The following is a 16,050-nucleotide window of genomic DNA, read 5'->3' as shown; positions in this document are numbered from 1 at the left end:
CATTGACATGAAGCCGTGATGATTACAAGTATTTCAACCGATTAAAGTTTGATGTATGGTTGACAGGCGTGAGGGCATTTATTTACAGCACCTGGGAATTTAAATGGCTGTCAGTACCTGACTGCCTCCGCAGGTTGAAGATGTAAGTTTACGAGGACTTTTGTAGAGTCGGACAGGAAGTATGTTTGATTTCTATGTATAGACCACACAAAGTTTACCAATTTCTAACACTTCAGGTTGTGGTAGACCAACCGTTTCAATGGTTAAGGAAGAGCATTTACATAATCGAGGGTATTTCAGTTTTTAAAATGTAGAGCTCCTAAGATTTGGCTGAACCTCCCTCTAAAAAGGTCCCTTATAAATGAGAGTTCGTGGTTGGTTGATACCGAATGTGAAATGTAAGTTAGCGTAATGAAAAATCTATAGTCATCAATCAGATTCACTATACATTAACATGGTTTATGTAAGGTAATATTTATGATTAATACTCGTATTCTCATAAAGCTATAGTTTATTCAATCAGAAAAAAGATAAATTGTTATTCTTTTGGAATATTATTTCTGTAATATCCTTTAATTATAGAGCAGAGATCACAGGTTAATCTCGTAGTACAAGAACATTCGCAATTTTACAATTCCGTGGCAATAATGTAAACCAATTAATATCATCACTGTAACAGCGTTTTTTTCCATTCCTTTAAATCTGTTTGCTTGCAAACTCTATTATTATCTAAATTACAAGTTTGTGAATGTTTTTAATCTAATATGATTTATGAAAGCGGCGTCTTCAAATTACTGACGATTATAGTAGTTTAGCATCACGGAGAGGTGTGTGCGTATGTGTTCGTCAGTCATACTCGGTATGATGGTGGCATGTTTAAAATTTTCGTAATAAGTGATTTATAGTGCGGGCAGATAACGGCGCTGGGCCGTGATGGCAATCGCACACAAATCATCAGATGCACGGCCCATCGCCATTGACCCATCGTCTTTACATGCAATTATAATAGCCGTAGGGCCTAAAACTAAATTGCGCTTCTAACTGTTAATATAATAGACTATTATCTCCATTAGGGTCACGGAAATAGTACATCTGAGTTCAGAGATTCACGCACTTCTGAAAATCTACACTTAAAATATCTTAACGAGGTAAAGTTGTGAGTGAGTGAGTATGTTTATAGGAAGTAATCTTTTGAATTACTAACACGATTTTGAAAATTCTTTCTCCAGTAGAAAGCTACTATTAATAACATCAACGCGGGCGAAGTCGCGGATAAAAATCGTGAAATATAATTTTATTTGCGTACGATGAATTCATAAATCTGGGATTCTGATATCGAATTGAATGACATAAGCTACCGAAATGTCTGAAGATCTACCGTAGGTCGCTGACCGAATACAATAGGTCATATAAAATAATCTTTGACACCGACAATAGAAGCGATTAAATCTTGTTATCTCAATCTTGCTGGCGATTGTTTGTCTACAATCCTAATGTCAACCAATTTGTTATAAATGTTTGGTAGCGAAATTTTTGCTATTGAAATATATTTTTCTGTTAATTTATCGCCTAATATTTCAGAACTTATCAAAGCTGTCGCTTTAATCTATTTGACGTTTCTATTCCCAAATGTAGGCGGACAACTGTAAAATAAAGTCCTTTTCTGTCGGTGTAAAAATAGCATATTCATCTTGAAAACTAGTTTCGCCTTATATAACGTGTGAATTGCAGGCGGTTGTGGCAAAGCGGATCATGTCCTGATACGGCATTGAACCTGCGACCCGCACGTCGTGTGCTTGCTACACGGTGGCACGTTGACAATGAGGCGCGGCGGCGGTCATTCTTGTGTCACTCATTCGGTGACCGTGTCAACTTAATAAAACTGAAATCTCTTTCAACGTTGACTTCTACTGTAGCCTAAATGAGGACAGTCTGCCTTTTAGGGCCAGGATGCCAAAGGTGGACCTTACTGAACTGTAATTTATATTGTTACTCTGAATATTTATGTCTGTTTAAAGCCATTTTAGATATTTAGTTGTATAAGTTCTAGAATTGTAGAGCATTAAAGTAAGCTTTCACAAAAGCCTAATGGTGTCGGGGTCGGGTCAGATCCGAGGAACGCGGGTTCGATTCCCGTCACGCCGCTGAATTACTGTGGTGGACCACCTTGTAACACAAGCATATTTAGCTTACAACGAGGGTTTAATATTTAAAAAAAATATACAACGATTGCTACTACAAAAATTTCCCAAACCATCTCTTGTATTAGCGAGGAAATAGGCCTTGGGTCATTTGTCAGAAATAAGTTAAAATGGTGTATTACCTTAGGTTCAGCGGGAGGCGGCAGGGAGTCCCATGCCTGTCACAAGTCCCCCCATATCACTGCACGGTTGCTCCTGTCGACAGACGCCAGCAGACCCGACTGTGGATGCCATGACACCGCCGTCACCGGTGTCCTGTACCACAAAATAAGAACAATTACTTAAATAAAATATTCGAGCGATATTGTGGTTCCGGCACTGTAGAATAGGAACACTCCAATTGACTTAAGATTTATGTTTTCAAACGTATTATAAATCATAATTGAGAATTTGTATAATTAATTGGCAGACAATAGTGACTGAGTTTCTTGCGCTGCTTCATCTCAGCACTGGCCCATTTATTGTCCCGAAGCAGTGGTAGGGTTAATACTGGGACGTGTAAAAGTGGTTTTTGAAAGCCTATTTGTAAACTTAAATGCAATAAAGTTTTATAAGTTTTTTTTTTCAGATCCTTAATTTTCTGTTTCTGTTTTTATAGAACTTATGAACTATCCAATTCTAAACAAGTAAAAGTATCGTACTTAGTGCTTAATTCACACTTTGCTGTTAAGTGAGCACTATAGAAAGGGGAAGTGTTAATTGTCAGTTGCCACTGCATTAGGAACAATGTAATTTTTATATAAATATTTATAGGGCTGGATAGCTTAGCGTGGACAGTTTGCACTGGTTTTATTCTGCGAGTAAATAGGTCCACTGTGCAAAATAGTCTTTGAACTGTCTCCCAGGCAAAGTCTACGACATTTCGCAGGCGACGCCTGGACCACTTCTTGATTTATCGGATTCGTATCTTACTTCCTTTGTATGCTATCTAAGAAAATAGACTAAATTAACTACAACCGTTTCATTATTTTTCAAAACGTAATTCAGATAATGATAGTTCGACTGCTGTAATGAAAATAATCCACATCCGCGAACGCAAAGCGCTACCGTTGCTTATAATAGTTTGATGAGCAATGCATCATAAAAAATATTATAACGAAATTAACTGCTGCTACTTACCTACTTTCAAATTGATTAAGCGCAAACTTTCTTTTCCTCAAATCTTTAAATTGTAGCTCATTATTGTAGGCTATAACTTTTGCCTAGTCTATTCAAGAGTAGAGTGAAGACAGATTTAATACAACGTGATATTTTGGACGTTTTAGAGTCACGATTATTACCATAAAAACTTCCAAATGAATAGTGCTAAATATAGGTTAAAGATCTAGAGAATCCGTCATATTTTTTTGTTTCCAAAATGATAACCGTTAAACTAGATCAGATAAGTTGAATATTATTTGTTAACGTTTACGACGCAATAAATTATTAATATCTTATCAAGCTATCTTTTAATGTGATCAAATCTGATAAAATGAAAAATCGCTATAAACTGATACTAAAATCAGACGATAAAAACTCTCGCTTACAGCTAATTTACGAGCTTGTATATAGATAAAGCGTCGTTATATCGCGTGCTATACATAAATATGAAAATGTCTCACAAAGTATAAAATGTGCAGTTAAAAATTCTCACTCTGGAATTTCGACAAAATCTAAGTTCGCCAGGGTCATAAAGCAACACCAGACACTAAACTTTATTATGAAACTGGATCGTTTTGTGTTCGAGTCGTGTGCACCGTTATGCTTCTCGGAATACGAGAGGAAACTATGAACGGTATCCCTCGCCGTGTGCCCGTACATTACGAATATTATGTCGCCTTTTGAATCTGTGTCACCGCCACTTTAAGATACCCATCGCCTTTTGCTAATGCACAAGCATTTAATAAAGCAGAAAAAAATAAATAAACCAAAATGAAAGTGGCTAGCAGTCATGTCGGTTCACTGAAGACGAACGAGGAAAGGCGGTCAAGTATTCAAATAATCGACTGCAAATGTCAATTTATCACACGAGGAAGGATCGAGATCGGAGCGTGTACCTACATATCATTACCAGAATGGAATCTGTGCGTACGTTTTGATTGTCGGTGGCCGCTTAAAGCTTTACATCGTATCTACGCGGACCAAGGGTGCTCATAAACAAGAATTAGCGTCGGGTTTGTTCGGCTCGTTTACACATACCGCTCCCGGTTGCGTATAACAAGCTTCCCGGGGAATATCCAATATGGAGACAAGGAAGCACCGTAAACAATGAGCAAATCTGGCACCAGGATTTAGCGATTGTTTCTCGTTCCAACAAAAGTAGATGCCATCTCCTTCCTATTTACCGACGCGTGTTATTGACGCGCTCTATTTGGAGTTGTAATCACCGTTACTTTTCGATACCTTGTTAATTGGAATCCGGACAAAGTTAATTAAGATATGGTTTTTTATAGTGTAACCCATAGGGCATAAATTAAGGCATCGTTGTAAGTAATGATTAAACCAAGAAAAAGTGTTACAAAAAATTCGCAAACCGGAATCCCGTGGAACGTTAAATCGATTTCTCGTGTATGGAAATACAATTAATGCTGAGTGAGAGATGTCCTTCGATTTTGACCTCTATGTGGTTAGGAACAGAGGGATGTGGCTCGGGGCGCACTAAAGCGCCCGATCCGTTTTATATGGCCAACAACGGATGTTCATAAGCGCAGCGTTTATGTTACCGGAGTCGCGCCTTGATTCATAACCGCATTATACGCCTACTGTGTTCGGACTTCGGAGACAGGTTACCCAATAAAGCTATTTCAAGAAATATCCGCGGTCATTGCCTCCCGATACAAAAAGCATGCACGCCGATTAGCCGGCTTTAATGCGAACTACGACCACTGCACACAGCTTACACGCCACCGTGATTGCATGGGTGACCCGCCCGCGCCCAAAGGTTGCACATTCGATTCCCAGTAGCAGCAGTGACATGAATATCAAATACCAATGCGCTCTCCTATTATTGGAGCCTGCATGCACAAAATCCATTTTAAACCTGAGACATGTTAGAATGAAGTATGTGAGATGGTTATGCATATAAATTGGCTGTTAATTTATGAGCGTCGCATTCCGACATCCCCAACGGTTTATCTGGCAATTATCACAAGGGACAAGGGAACTTAGAAGATTATAGTATTTGATGCTGTTTTCTTATTACGCTTAATAGATCATATTGATATGGGAGTAGAAAACTTAAACGGTGCATATTTTATTTTTCCACAAGCACTTTAATATTTTTTGTTTTTTTATTAGTGTCCGACCGAATGTTCGGTTTCGGTTTCGTTTTCGGTTGAATTTCGGTAAAAACACGACTTTCGGTTTAGTTTCGTTTTCGGCGGCAAACTTGCCGAAACTACGACCGAAACCGAATGTGCATTCGGGGGTTTCCGCGCTGTTATCGGTCATGTTCGGCGCGTTGAATGAGTGAATGAATCCGATCAGAGCTAATGTCGTGATTCGCTCGCTTGTTTGTTTGCTGTTAGTTTTTTTGTTTTGTTGTGGTGGCGAGTTTTCGAGTGATTTATTTTGAATTTGGTAAGTTTTGTCTCGTTTTATGTCGTTATAACATAAGAGCGGGTAGTAAACATCAAAAAAAATATTCAATATGACTGATAAAAGTATAATCAAGTTTAATCCTTCAAGCTCCGCGAATCTAGACACAATAGATAATCAATTGTTATGACATTAATTAATGCCCGTCTGGGACTCAATCGGTTAATCTAACCTATACATTTTTTTTTGGTTCGCAAATGTTATACGTAAACAAACATTAGTTATGTAGTAAGTAATGACTATAGTGCATTTCATGGTGATAATATTATGGATTCAGAGTTTCAAAGTTCATTTTAGTATTTATCACCAAGGTATCCAAGTGGCAAGTACAGTAGATACTAACTTACGTACTACCAATTTTGTTTTGAGAAATTATTATGGTAAAAGACCCGACCATGGGACGGGTTATGTAGATGTCCTGAATATTGCGAGTAATTAAAAAAAATCTAGACTATAAATCCTTCTTTTTCTTTTTTTATACATAATTTGATACCTTTTAGAGTAAAAAGGCGCTTTATAAGTTCAATTTTAATGCAATTTAAAGAGAAAACAATAAAGACTGACTGAATATAATAACGTTTTCTTTATTTTTCTCTCAAAATATGAGCCTTGTATGGAAGTTTCGGTTTCGGTTTCGGTTTCGGCCGAAATAGACACCGTTGCCGAAATTCGTTTTCGGTTTCGGTTTCGGTCGTAAAACTAGTTTCGGTCGGACACTATTTTTTATAATTAAGTCCACTTAATTAAAATTAATTTTATTCATACAAAAAAGATTCATTATTGATGCTAAAAAAAGTTAAAATAAGTCTTTGAAGATTAGAAAATGGATCTAAGCATACGCATAGTTCATCGAATGCTGAGAGATCAGATATAGGTAATGAGACTTTGATATAAAACATATTATTATATTAATTAGTTGATAGTGCTTGTGTCAGTATTTTTTTCATAATAATTAAAGTTACAGGTGCCAATTAAGTGTAATGAAACATCTTTTAAATTAAGCTATTCGATTCATAGCTGATATCATGTAGGACCGGTAAAAGACATTGAAAAGTGTTATAACCATAGCATTAATATTAAATCTAAAAATAGAAAGATGCAAAAACATGACCTGTTCCACTTTCAAAATTTCCTTTTTAAGAATATCATCACTGGCTAAAATAAAAATAAACTAATAAGGCTTGGCGTGATAAAAGAAAAAGATCATCGTGTGTGGGCGTGCGGGAAGTAGGTAGCCATAACTGTGGCTGTTCTATTCCATCGTACATTTCTAAATCACGAACCTCCAAGAATTATTTCGTAAACGAGTGAATGAATTATAATTGAGTGCGGAAATTACAGGTTCAGATGACACGCAAGAGCGTAGTTACGCCCGTTAACAGGCACAGATATGATTATCGGGCGTTTTACATAAATTGTTGGGGCAGAACATCCGTTCAATTAGTATAAGAGTGTTTGCGTTTCGTTTGACAGTTTATATAGTTCCCGTTGATAAATCGCCGTGATACGATTAGCCGATAGCCCGAATCGTAAATCATAGCGTTACCGGGGACGACAATAAGCGCGCGCGCACACTGGGACGCATCTAATTGAATATCTTTGACTGAAGCAGACGCATAGATATGCGCGGGGCGCTCCGACCAGGAAATATCGCCAGTTCCATTGTTTACGCTGCATTATGTTTTCTGTTCTGGTGTCTAAAATTCCGTACTTTATCGTAAAATATTTGCTCACGCTAGAAATATATTTCTGTGAACAAAAGGTTATGTTCTACGACATTGTCAGAATATCAAGATAGCAATGATTGATAACATAAATCTACGATATCAAAGGTAATATTTATGCTGTACTATCAGACCGCCCGGCTTCGCGCTGATGTATTACGGAGGCCGATAGATGGCGTCGCCCGGATTTGTGATTTATACGAATCATAATCCTACTTTTGTTGATCTCCACCAGTTGTCACGACATTCCGTCAAATAAATTGTGTTAAAATATACTACACATTTAACCTGTTAACCTGTAGTTTGCTTTACAAGATTATCGTAACTGAATTACCTAGAACAACATCTTTAGCTGTTAATTTGAATAAGACGGGACGATGTTAGCCCGGAGTGAGTAACCAACACTGTAATTAGTCCGCGGAGTTCACCAATCAGCTTTCAGGAAACTTTCTACCCGAGTGAGCCGTAGCTCAAGATGAAAATAATTCCGATCGTAATCCTAAATGTAATTTCCGCGAGAAAATTGAAGCCCGCCAGACAGAATAGGGACCCGATGGCGGCAGGATGCGTGTTTGCCTAATCCCGTCATCCACAAAGGCACAGCCTCCGCAGCGAGCAGATTGTTGCATTATGAATGATGTAGAAATACCTAACGGAGGCTTAGTGACTATGATCGGGGGATTTCTGGAATGCTTTAATGCATTACCAATAATAAGCTTAATAAGGGAGAATTTCATTTGTCATAGACGACACACAATTGGCACACAATTGATATAGCGCTATGCTGTTTTGCAGCATTTACTTCAGTAAACAGCTTATCAGACTATAAATGTTTGTTAAATAGCACCTTTATTACACCGAAAAACGGTGCCACCGCGCTTAGCTTAATGCTGTCGTCTCTACATCAAATAAAACTATTGAAATTTTGATCTGAATAGAATTGAATTTATTGAATTCTCTACTTTTTAAAAGCTCTTTATAGTAAGAAATATAAGAAAGTCATATTTTCCGAAATATGCGTCAGATTTTTTTTCAGAACGATGCGTGATGAGGTTGTTCATACATGCTGTACGTACCGATATAGGGTTTCAGAATTCAAGCATAAAAGGTTATAAAATGGTGGGTGGTAATTGGCGAAAGGCAACCCTCCATTGAATTGTAAATAACAATGAGAGATGATAACCATTTTCAACAAGTGGATTGTCTATTCTTTGGTATACAAATGTTAACAAAAGGTGGAGGATATGATTGTTATATAGATTTCGTAGTGAATTTTCCGATTAATACCGTTAGAAGGAATATAGAGTCAATAGAGTAGTTCACACACTAATCAATTGACACGGGCACTTTTATGAGCTATTCCAAACTTTGTTTTGGCCAAATTGCTTCATGGGAGAAGATTTTTATAACAAAAGAGGCTATGACGTCACATTTTCGCCAAATCCGTTAATTTGCTGTTTATTGGTTTCATGGGTACGCACTAAAATCATAGTTTACGGGTAATCGATACCTAATTCAGTTTTAGGCCTACAATTTTGTTTGTTTTGAGAAGCTGTTGGAATGTTTTCATTATAATGTTTTCAAACACCCAATTCTTTTGTTTTATTTTATGTACTGAGGGGACGTAGTGTTGTCCCAGTGTGCGCCGCCTTGGAACGCATGTCGCACTTGTTCTGTTAATTCCCGGGCCGCACGCTGCGCCGCGGACAGCGCGCCCGCGATAACATTCAAATGGCGCGCGCCGCCCGTCACCGACATCGGTGCACTATTGTACACATCCGGAAACGTCGCCCGGCCATCGTTATACCATACTCGATACAGAAACCGCCCTCGATCACATTCGATTTACGCTAATTGGACGAACGAACGCGCTTTTGGACATAACGTCAGCTTTCTGACGGATTCGGACGCATTGCGGATTGTGCACGCGGATATCTTCATAACGGTTCGCCCGCTAGCATTCGTGTCACACTATTGCAGTTCGGTTGCGAGTCTAAGTTTTACGGCATCGCTATTATGACCATTAGATATTTTATATGAAACTTGTAGTGGAAAATCAGTCATTAGACGGTGGTTTTCCTTCAGAGTTACAATAGTCGATATTAATACCCTGAACACCCGTTGCGCAATAATTTTAATGAGTCTTCCTGGATAACGCCAATATCTGCAGACATAAAACGGTCGCAATGCAATAACACGCGCTCGCGGTTATACGCGTTTATGAAATGCGAAACAATAGCTGGGCCAAAAGGAATACAATCTTTATTGCTCATCTGGCTTCACTCCGATATTGTACCTGTTCAAATTGATTCCAACCGAATAAGATAAGAGTTTTATGTTGCAACGGTATATGCGAGAATACCGTACTTATTGTTTCAATATTGAATTAGAATCTTCGGTGCAGATATAAAGTGACCGCGCGACTTCGAGCGTGGAGCTTGAGTTGCTAGGCAAAGATATATGTTGAGATGGTGGGGTGAATGTTTCCGCGTGTCTTTTGTCCTTGGCACGAGGGAAATTATTTTGCCCATTGTGTGTCTGGGCGCGAATTGAGCACGATTGCATCACGGCATGTTGGGACGTCACGAGCCGTGCGCGAGGACCGCACAGCCCGCTCCCGAACAATGGTACCGCCGAGTTACACCGTGGCGCTTGTCAGGGGTCATAACTGTATTAGAACACGAGCCGACAACAGATATCTTAACTTGTATGTTTCAATTGTTTCATGCACTGGATCGTGGGCTGAAATTCTAGGGCCCTAAGAATCATTATTCATTACGTCCAATGGACAATGTCACAGGCTCATGAATGGGTTAAATTATGTAGGCGCGAGGTTCAGGACCACAGCTTTAAAATAAATTGTCCAACTATTTTATGGTAGACTTTCTTGACCATGGATATGGCATGTTCTCATGCTCATCAAACTAACAGGTGTTCACAGCCCATAACAACCCACATAACAGCTAATTAATAATTATCGCCCTCATCAAAAATAGTGTTAGCCGATTATCTTAAGAAATACTGATCAATACCATTATAAACAAAAGCGACGGCCGGAGTATGGGAAAGAGAAATTTGCAAAGACAGCTAGAGTCAATGTTGACCTCACGATTTCAATTGTCCATGCGAAATGCTAAGGGGAAACTAAACGATGTCACGATCGAGACAATTCCAGTCTCATATTCAAGGTCAGATATGTGTCTGCTGACACTTTATACGGCGTGGCAGGGTCAAAGGGCTGGCCACGCTCCATAAAGAAAAGGATCCAGTTCTCAGGAAAACCCGTCACTTAGCTATCCTACAAATACATTTCACGACCGCATAACACTGACATTGTAAACTAATATGGTTAGCGACGAAATACCAGAGCACAGTTCCCGCATCTCGAAAACATTAGCGGGAGAAATTGTGCGTTATAAAATCATAAATAATTTCTTTGGTGAAACGTCGTTATGATAAATAACGATTATCACATCGTACATGTCCATTTTAAATTACCATTAATTTAAAAACGAGTCCTTATTACGCAACAAGGTTAATGACTACGGGGTACTGAAATAGAGTTGATATGGTTGCAATCTGAACAACCGGTTGTCTATGGGCATGTTAAGTGGACGCGCTCGCGTGCACGGCCGAGTTCAAAAGCTACAAAGCGTCAGCGATTAAACCAATAATTAATATTTACAACTATGCCGGCAATTTTTCCGTTTAAACGCGCCCTAGTTTATCTTGTACGTTAGTTTGTCATCGCGCTCAACCTGTTCGATCAACATTTATTAGTGACCAGTTCTGCCGGGGATAGTATGCGGAGAAACTTGTATTGTATATGAGTAAGATATCTTCTGTAAAAATAGAGACGTGTCCTTCAGATGCTTCAATAGTTTTCAGTTATTTTTTTCAGTTGTCAGCATGAGTCTACTTTTTGATCAGAACCTACCCAAATTCATACCAGCGAGCCCGATCCTTGAATCATCATCATCAGGTCATTTTCTTTCCAATGCAGGAGCACAACTTTCTTTGATTTACTCGAGACAAATGGAGGTATCCTAGAGCAGGGTTTCCCAATTTTTTTTTGCCAAGGAACCCTAATTGATTATACTTTTCCTAGCGGAACCCCTGTACTACTCCGCCCGCACGCCCTTGTGCGTAAACAAGTCGGTGCGAGCGAACAACGTCGGTCACGAAACGTGGGATAAACTTTTTACGAAACCCTTGCGGCCTTTCCACGGAACCCCAGGGTTCCGCGGACCACCATTCGGGAACCGCTGTCCTAGAGTACCAAAATACAATAAAAAACCTAATTAAATATTTACAAACCCTCTAAACATAGTGTTGACGTCACTTAATGAACAAGATAACAACCACAAGTGACACTTGTGGACATCGTAGGCGCATGAATGGACGGGAGTCAACACGTCTTGTATGAAGCACCTTCTTACTATCGAGTGGCTCTTCAGTCTTTAATCGTCAGTAGGCAGTCAGGCCTTTAATCTGAGCCTTAGAGGAAGAAAGTACCTACTTAGTTTTTAGTCTACAGGCAAGGCAAGACATATTTGTCTTAGGCCCAGAACAGACGGTGAAACGCGACTGCAACGAAACTGCAACTGCTAGTTACTTTTGAGTTGCATCTAAGTTTCTGCCATAGCGTCCGTTGAGAGACCACACACGCGACCAGTTTGAAACTTTCAGTTTTAGTTTCATTCATCAGAATGATCAGAAAGTTGCAGTTTCGTTGCAGTTGCGTTTCACCGTCTGTTCTGGGCCTTATTGATACCATAATAAAAAACTTGCAATCACAAAGTGTTTTTGTTAAGTATTCGATATTGGTATCATAAAAACAGCAGTTATATTTGACTACCTGAATTACATGGCAACTTTTTGCAACTTTTATGTTAGCAAGATTCCTATAGTCAATTGGCGCGAACATCGCAAGCTCGACTTGTCGCCGTCCAAGTTTATTACTCACACCCTGCCTCTGAATGGCCTATAGACTAACTGGAACTTAATAGTTATTGCACATAATCACGAGAGGTCATGAGTATGTTTAAGTTCCTATGTAATGCCGCCTAACTCACCATGTGATTCATTATAATCTGTTGCCCTTATTAATTCCGTTTTATGTAAAACCCCGTTTTAGTAGGAGCTTTTTGCACGGCGACATGGTATCAGCGTGTGTTGCGAAGTAAAAGCACGGTAGGACGTGATTTTGTATGTAAAATCAGTAATTCTGATACAGTACGCGACAAGTACTGCACGGGTACATATGTACTGAAAACATGTAGAGGAATTTCTTCTTGTGACGACGAAGGCACACTTATAATGACTGTCCAGTAACACGACAAGTTGTCGTGTATAAGTTTAGTATCACCTGATTGCCTCTAGCTTAGTGTATGAGTGCAATCAGCTCCCGGTAATGTAATTGATTGCAAGTCAACCTTCTCTTAAAACGCAAACAACTTCATCCATAAAAAACATGTCATAATACGTGATATACATATTGGTGATAAAAATTATGTCGTGTAATTTTAAATTCACGTTGTAAATTACGTAACGGGCAATAACTTCCTTTGGTGCAATATTACTCACAGCAAGGAATTACTATTATATCGACATAATTACTTGCTTTCCTTTATTATCTATTCTATACTAAATTGCAAATTCATGTTTGTTTATTTTATTTACTTAAATAATACGCATAAAATTATTCTACCCTATGAACACCCGGAAGAAAACTTCAAATCAGAGTAGTCGCGCGTGCTGTTACGCGAGTTTATTATGGCCGTTTTGATTTATTGTAAAATAACTGTAGAAATAATAGTGTTTTATTTAAAAAAATATATCGCCTTTAATACTTACGAGTGTTCCTTGAGTATTGCTTCTAACCGGCCAGTGTGCGTGTTCCAAACGTAAACCGAGCCATCTGCCCCGCCCACGGCGAGCAGCCGCCCAGCCGGCCCGAACGCCGCCCTCGACCAGTCGCACCCCACTTTGAATGACTCGTGACTGAAAATTGGACATAGAGGGATACAGACTTTAGGCTATGTTTGTTCCAAAATAGTACTTTAGAAGAATTGCGGCGCAGTGTGATTTTACGTCAAACATATTCGATATCGACTGTGTTAAAAAATATATGAAGATTTTAGTTCTTGAAAGTATCCGCTAGTGGCGCTGTACAATTCGTCATTTTAATGTCATTTTTTTACGCACTCGATATCGAATACGTTTGATGTAAACTCACACTACGCCCCCAATTACATGACAAAGTTTATCTCACTATAAATATTTTCCTGTAGGTCATTCATCGCCTTTTTTTTCTTCATTCATTCTTTTTCATGCTTTCATTCTTCTCTTTTATACTATGTAAATTAATTTGGCTGAATTTTATATGAAAGACGCATTTCAGTATAACATTTTTCAGTATCGTCGTTGACGAGTGAAAACCTCGTAAGTCGCATTTTCACTAAAAACACTGTTTAATAAGAAAACCTTAACGCACTTTTCAAACTCACCTATATTCGAATGTTTCCTTGTAATAAACATCAATAACCGGGAACAGGTTTCATACAAAAATATTCAGGAGACGGTTTTTTGTTTCTCCTGAAAAATTTAGTTTTCGGTAAGAAAGAAAAGAAAATCTTTATTTGACACAAAAAGAAAAAAATAAAAAACAGAACAAAGGGACTTAAAACTATACACGCATATTTTTGTGCCAAAAAGGCGCCAGCTCAGCATTAATCGAGCCACGCGTGCCCCGACGCTGGTTTTCAGCGGTACTCCCGAGGTTTTCATTCGTCAACGACGGTATTATTTTTAGTTCTATCAATCTTGATAATTTATCTATTTACACACACATACATCTAATATTATTACAGGTAGACCCATGCAATAGTACCTAACTACGTCACATACCTATAGTCCCTTGTCTGACACAACGGTTGTTACCGCCAACATGATGGAACAAGAAAGGATATGGACTATTTAATTGGATTAGAACCCTATTACTACCAGCGGTTCAGATTCAAGGCTATTATTGGTGGCATTCCTGAACCGGTGGTTGTGAATATATACAGTTAAATTTATTAACTACGATCATAATTTGAAGAATATTACATTAAGATTGAATTTCATGCATCATTGAACTCTATACAAAACGCGTTAACTCGAAAATATATGGTGTACACAAACTCAGTTTTGGGTTTCAACTGAATTACGGTTGCCGCTACACTCTTCCCTTCCTTAACAGAACAATGCTGTCTGAATGGTTTACGATTAATTAGAAATGGTGCGCAATAAATTAGATCACGAATGAAATTGGATATTTGCGCAGAACATTTATCTTGTGTCGCGATCTACGGTGCTTTTCAATCGGTGTCCACACTTCTTAGGTTTTAATGCATCGCTAGTTTGCCCGGTCCTAGTACAAATGTGGATTTATGAAACGATAGCGTCAGACGGCAACTATGTATCGGATTAAATTGGATGTGGAATGCCCTTGTTAGTTTCGTTCACGATTTCATCAACGATTCGTTTACATTGTTTACGTTTTTGAAGAAATTGGCTGGCCAATTCCGTCAATGAGCGCCACATATTTTAATGCAAAGTCAACTTAGATTCCAGCTACGCTGTGACCCAATTAGCAAGTTAACGTTACATTATTAGTAGAGGGAAATCAGTATTATCACGGAAATAATTAGTAGCACGCCTTACACAGTAGGCCGATATCGATACGACGACAATAAACCCTAACTCCGGGAGACTGCGGCCAGTCTATTGTTCTTCCATTACTGCGACACCAGAATGGTTAATATGCCATGCAGGTTGATATCATCATATTTATCTAAGGGGCCTCATAATACACATAATCAATAGCGGCACACAAAGGTTAATCAAACGCAGGGATATAAACATGCGCACTTTATGTTACCTGAAAGAGCGTACTATCGTGTTCATCCGCAGGTCTATTAGTTGTATTGTGTCGTCCCGCCCGCATGCCAGCAGATAGTTACTGTCTGTAACAAAAAACATTATTAATTCGCATTACTGTCACTGCGTACACAAACACACAAACGACATGCGCTAATAATTTTCTATTAAGCGCCGGCTAAACGTCATATGTTGGTTTATTTTGAGTTAATGGAATTTTTAAGCTTGTCACTGTCAATTACTGACAATGCATCGACGGAAGGTTTAATGCCGCGGCAGACGATGTTTAAGATTACAAAATTGTATAATGATAGCTTGTGCTTAATTTAGATACTTCATGTTGTATCCCACGACCCGTTATTTTCCTTTTCGATGATAGTGCAGAGATAAACTAACCTTAGCCTTACGATAGGTCGCATAAAATGGACAATATAAGGTTAAACGGAACGGGATATTGTATTAAATTAAATTAAATTAAATGGATAGACAATGTGCGGTCATAAGGCATTAATCGCGTGCAAACAACGGAATGATTATGGTCTTGACGATGCTGTCGAGATTTGAAGTCGTAAGCCGATTGCAGTCCGAGTCCCGACACGTTTAATCGAACTTGTAACGCAGTGGTG

At 38.7% G+C, this 16,050-nt stretch overlaps 1 protein-coding gene across 2 annotated transcripts in view; it reads right to left on the bottom strand.

Moving 5' to 3' along the window:
- LOC135076870 (autophagy-related protein 16-1) overlaps window positions 1-16,050 on the bottom strand; it is a 190,936-nt gene that overhangs the window by 12,561 nt on the left and 162,325 nt on the right. For both annotated transcript variants that reach the window (XM_063971345.1, XM_063971346.1), the window contains 3 exons: window positions 15,426-15,510; window positions 13,358-13,504; window positions 2,324-2,456 (listed from right to left, as the gene is read on the bottom strand). In XM_063971345.1, coding sequence (XP_063827415.1) covers window positions 2,363-2,456; window positions 13,358-13,504; window positions 15,426-15,510 — 326 coding nt within the window. In that variant the 3' untranslated portion in view covers window positions 2,324-2,362. The remainder of the gene's footprint in view (window positions 1-2,323; window positions 2,457-13,357; window positions 13,505-15,425; window positions 15,511-16,050) is intronic.

Source organism: Ostrinia nubilalis, chromosome 12, assembly GCF_963855985.1.
Source record: "Ostrinia nubilalis chromosome 12, ilOstNubi1.1, whole genome shotgun sequence".
Taxonomy (NCBI): domain Eukaryota; kingdom Metazoa; phylum Arthropoda; class Insecta; order Lepidoptera; family Crambidae; genus Ostrinia; species Ostrinia nubilalis.
Note: the sequence above shows the minus strand (reverse complement) of the source record. Positions and strands in the feature narration are given on the sequence as shown.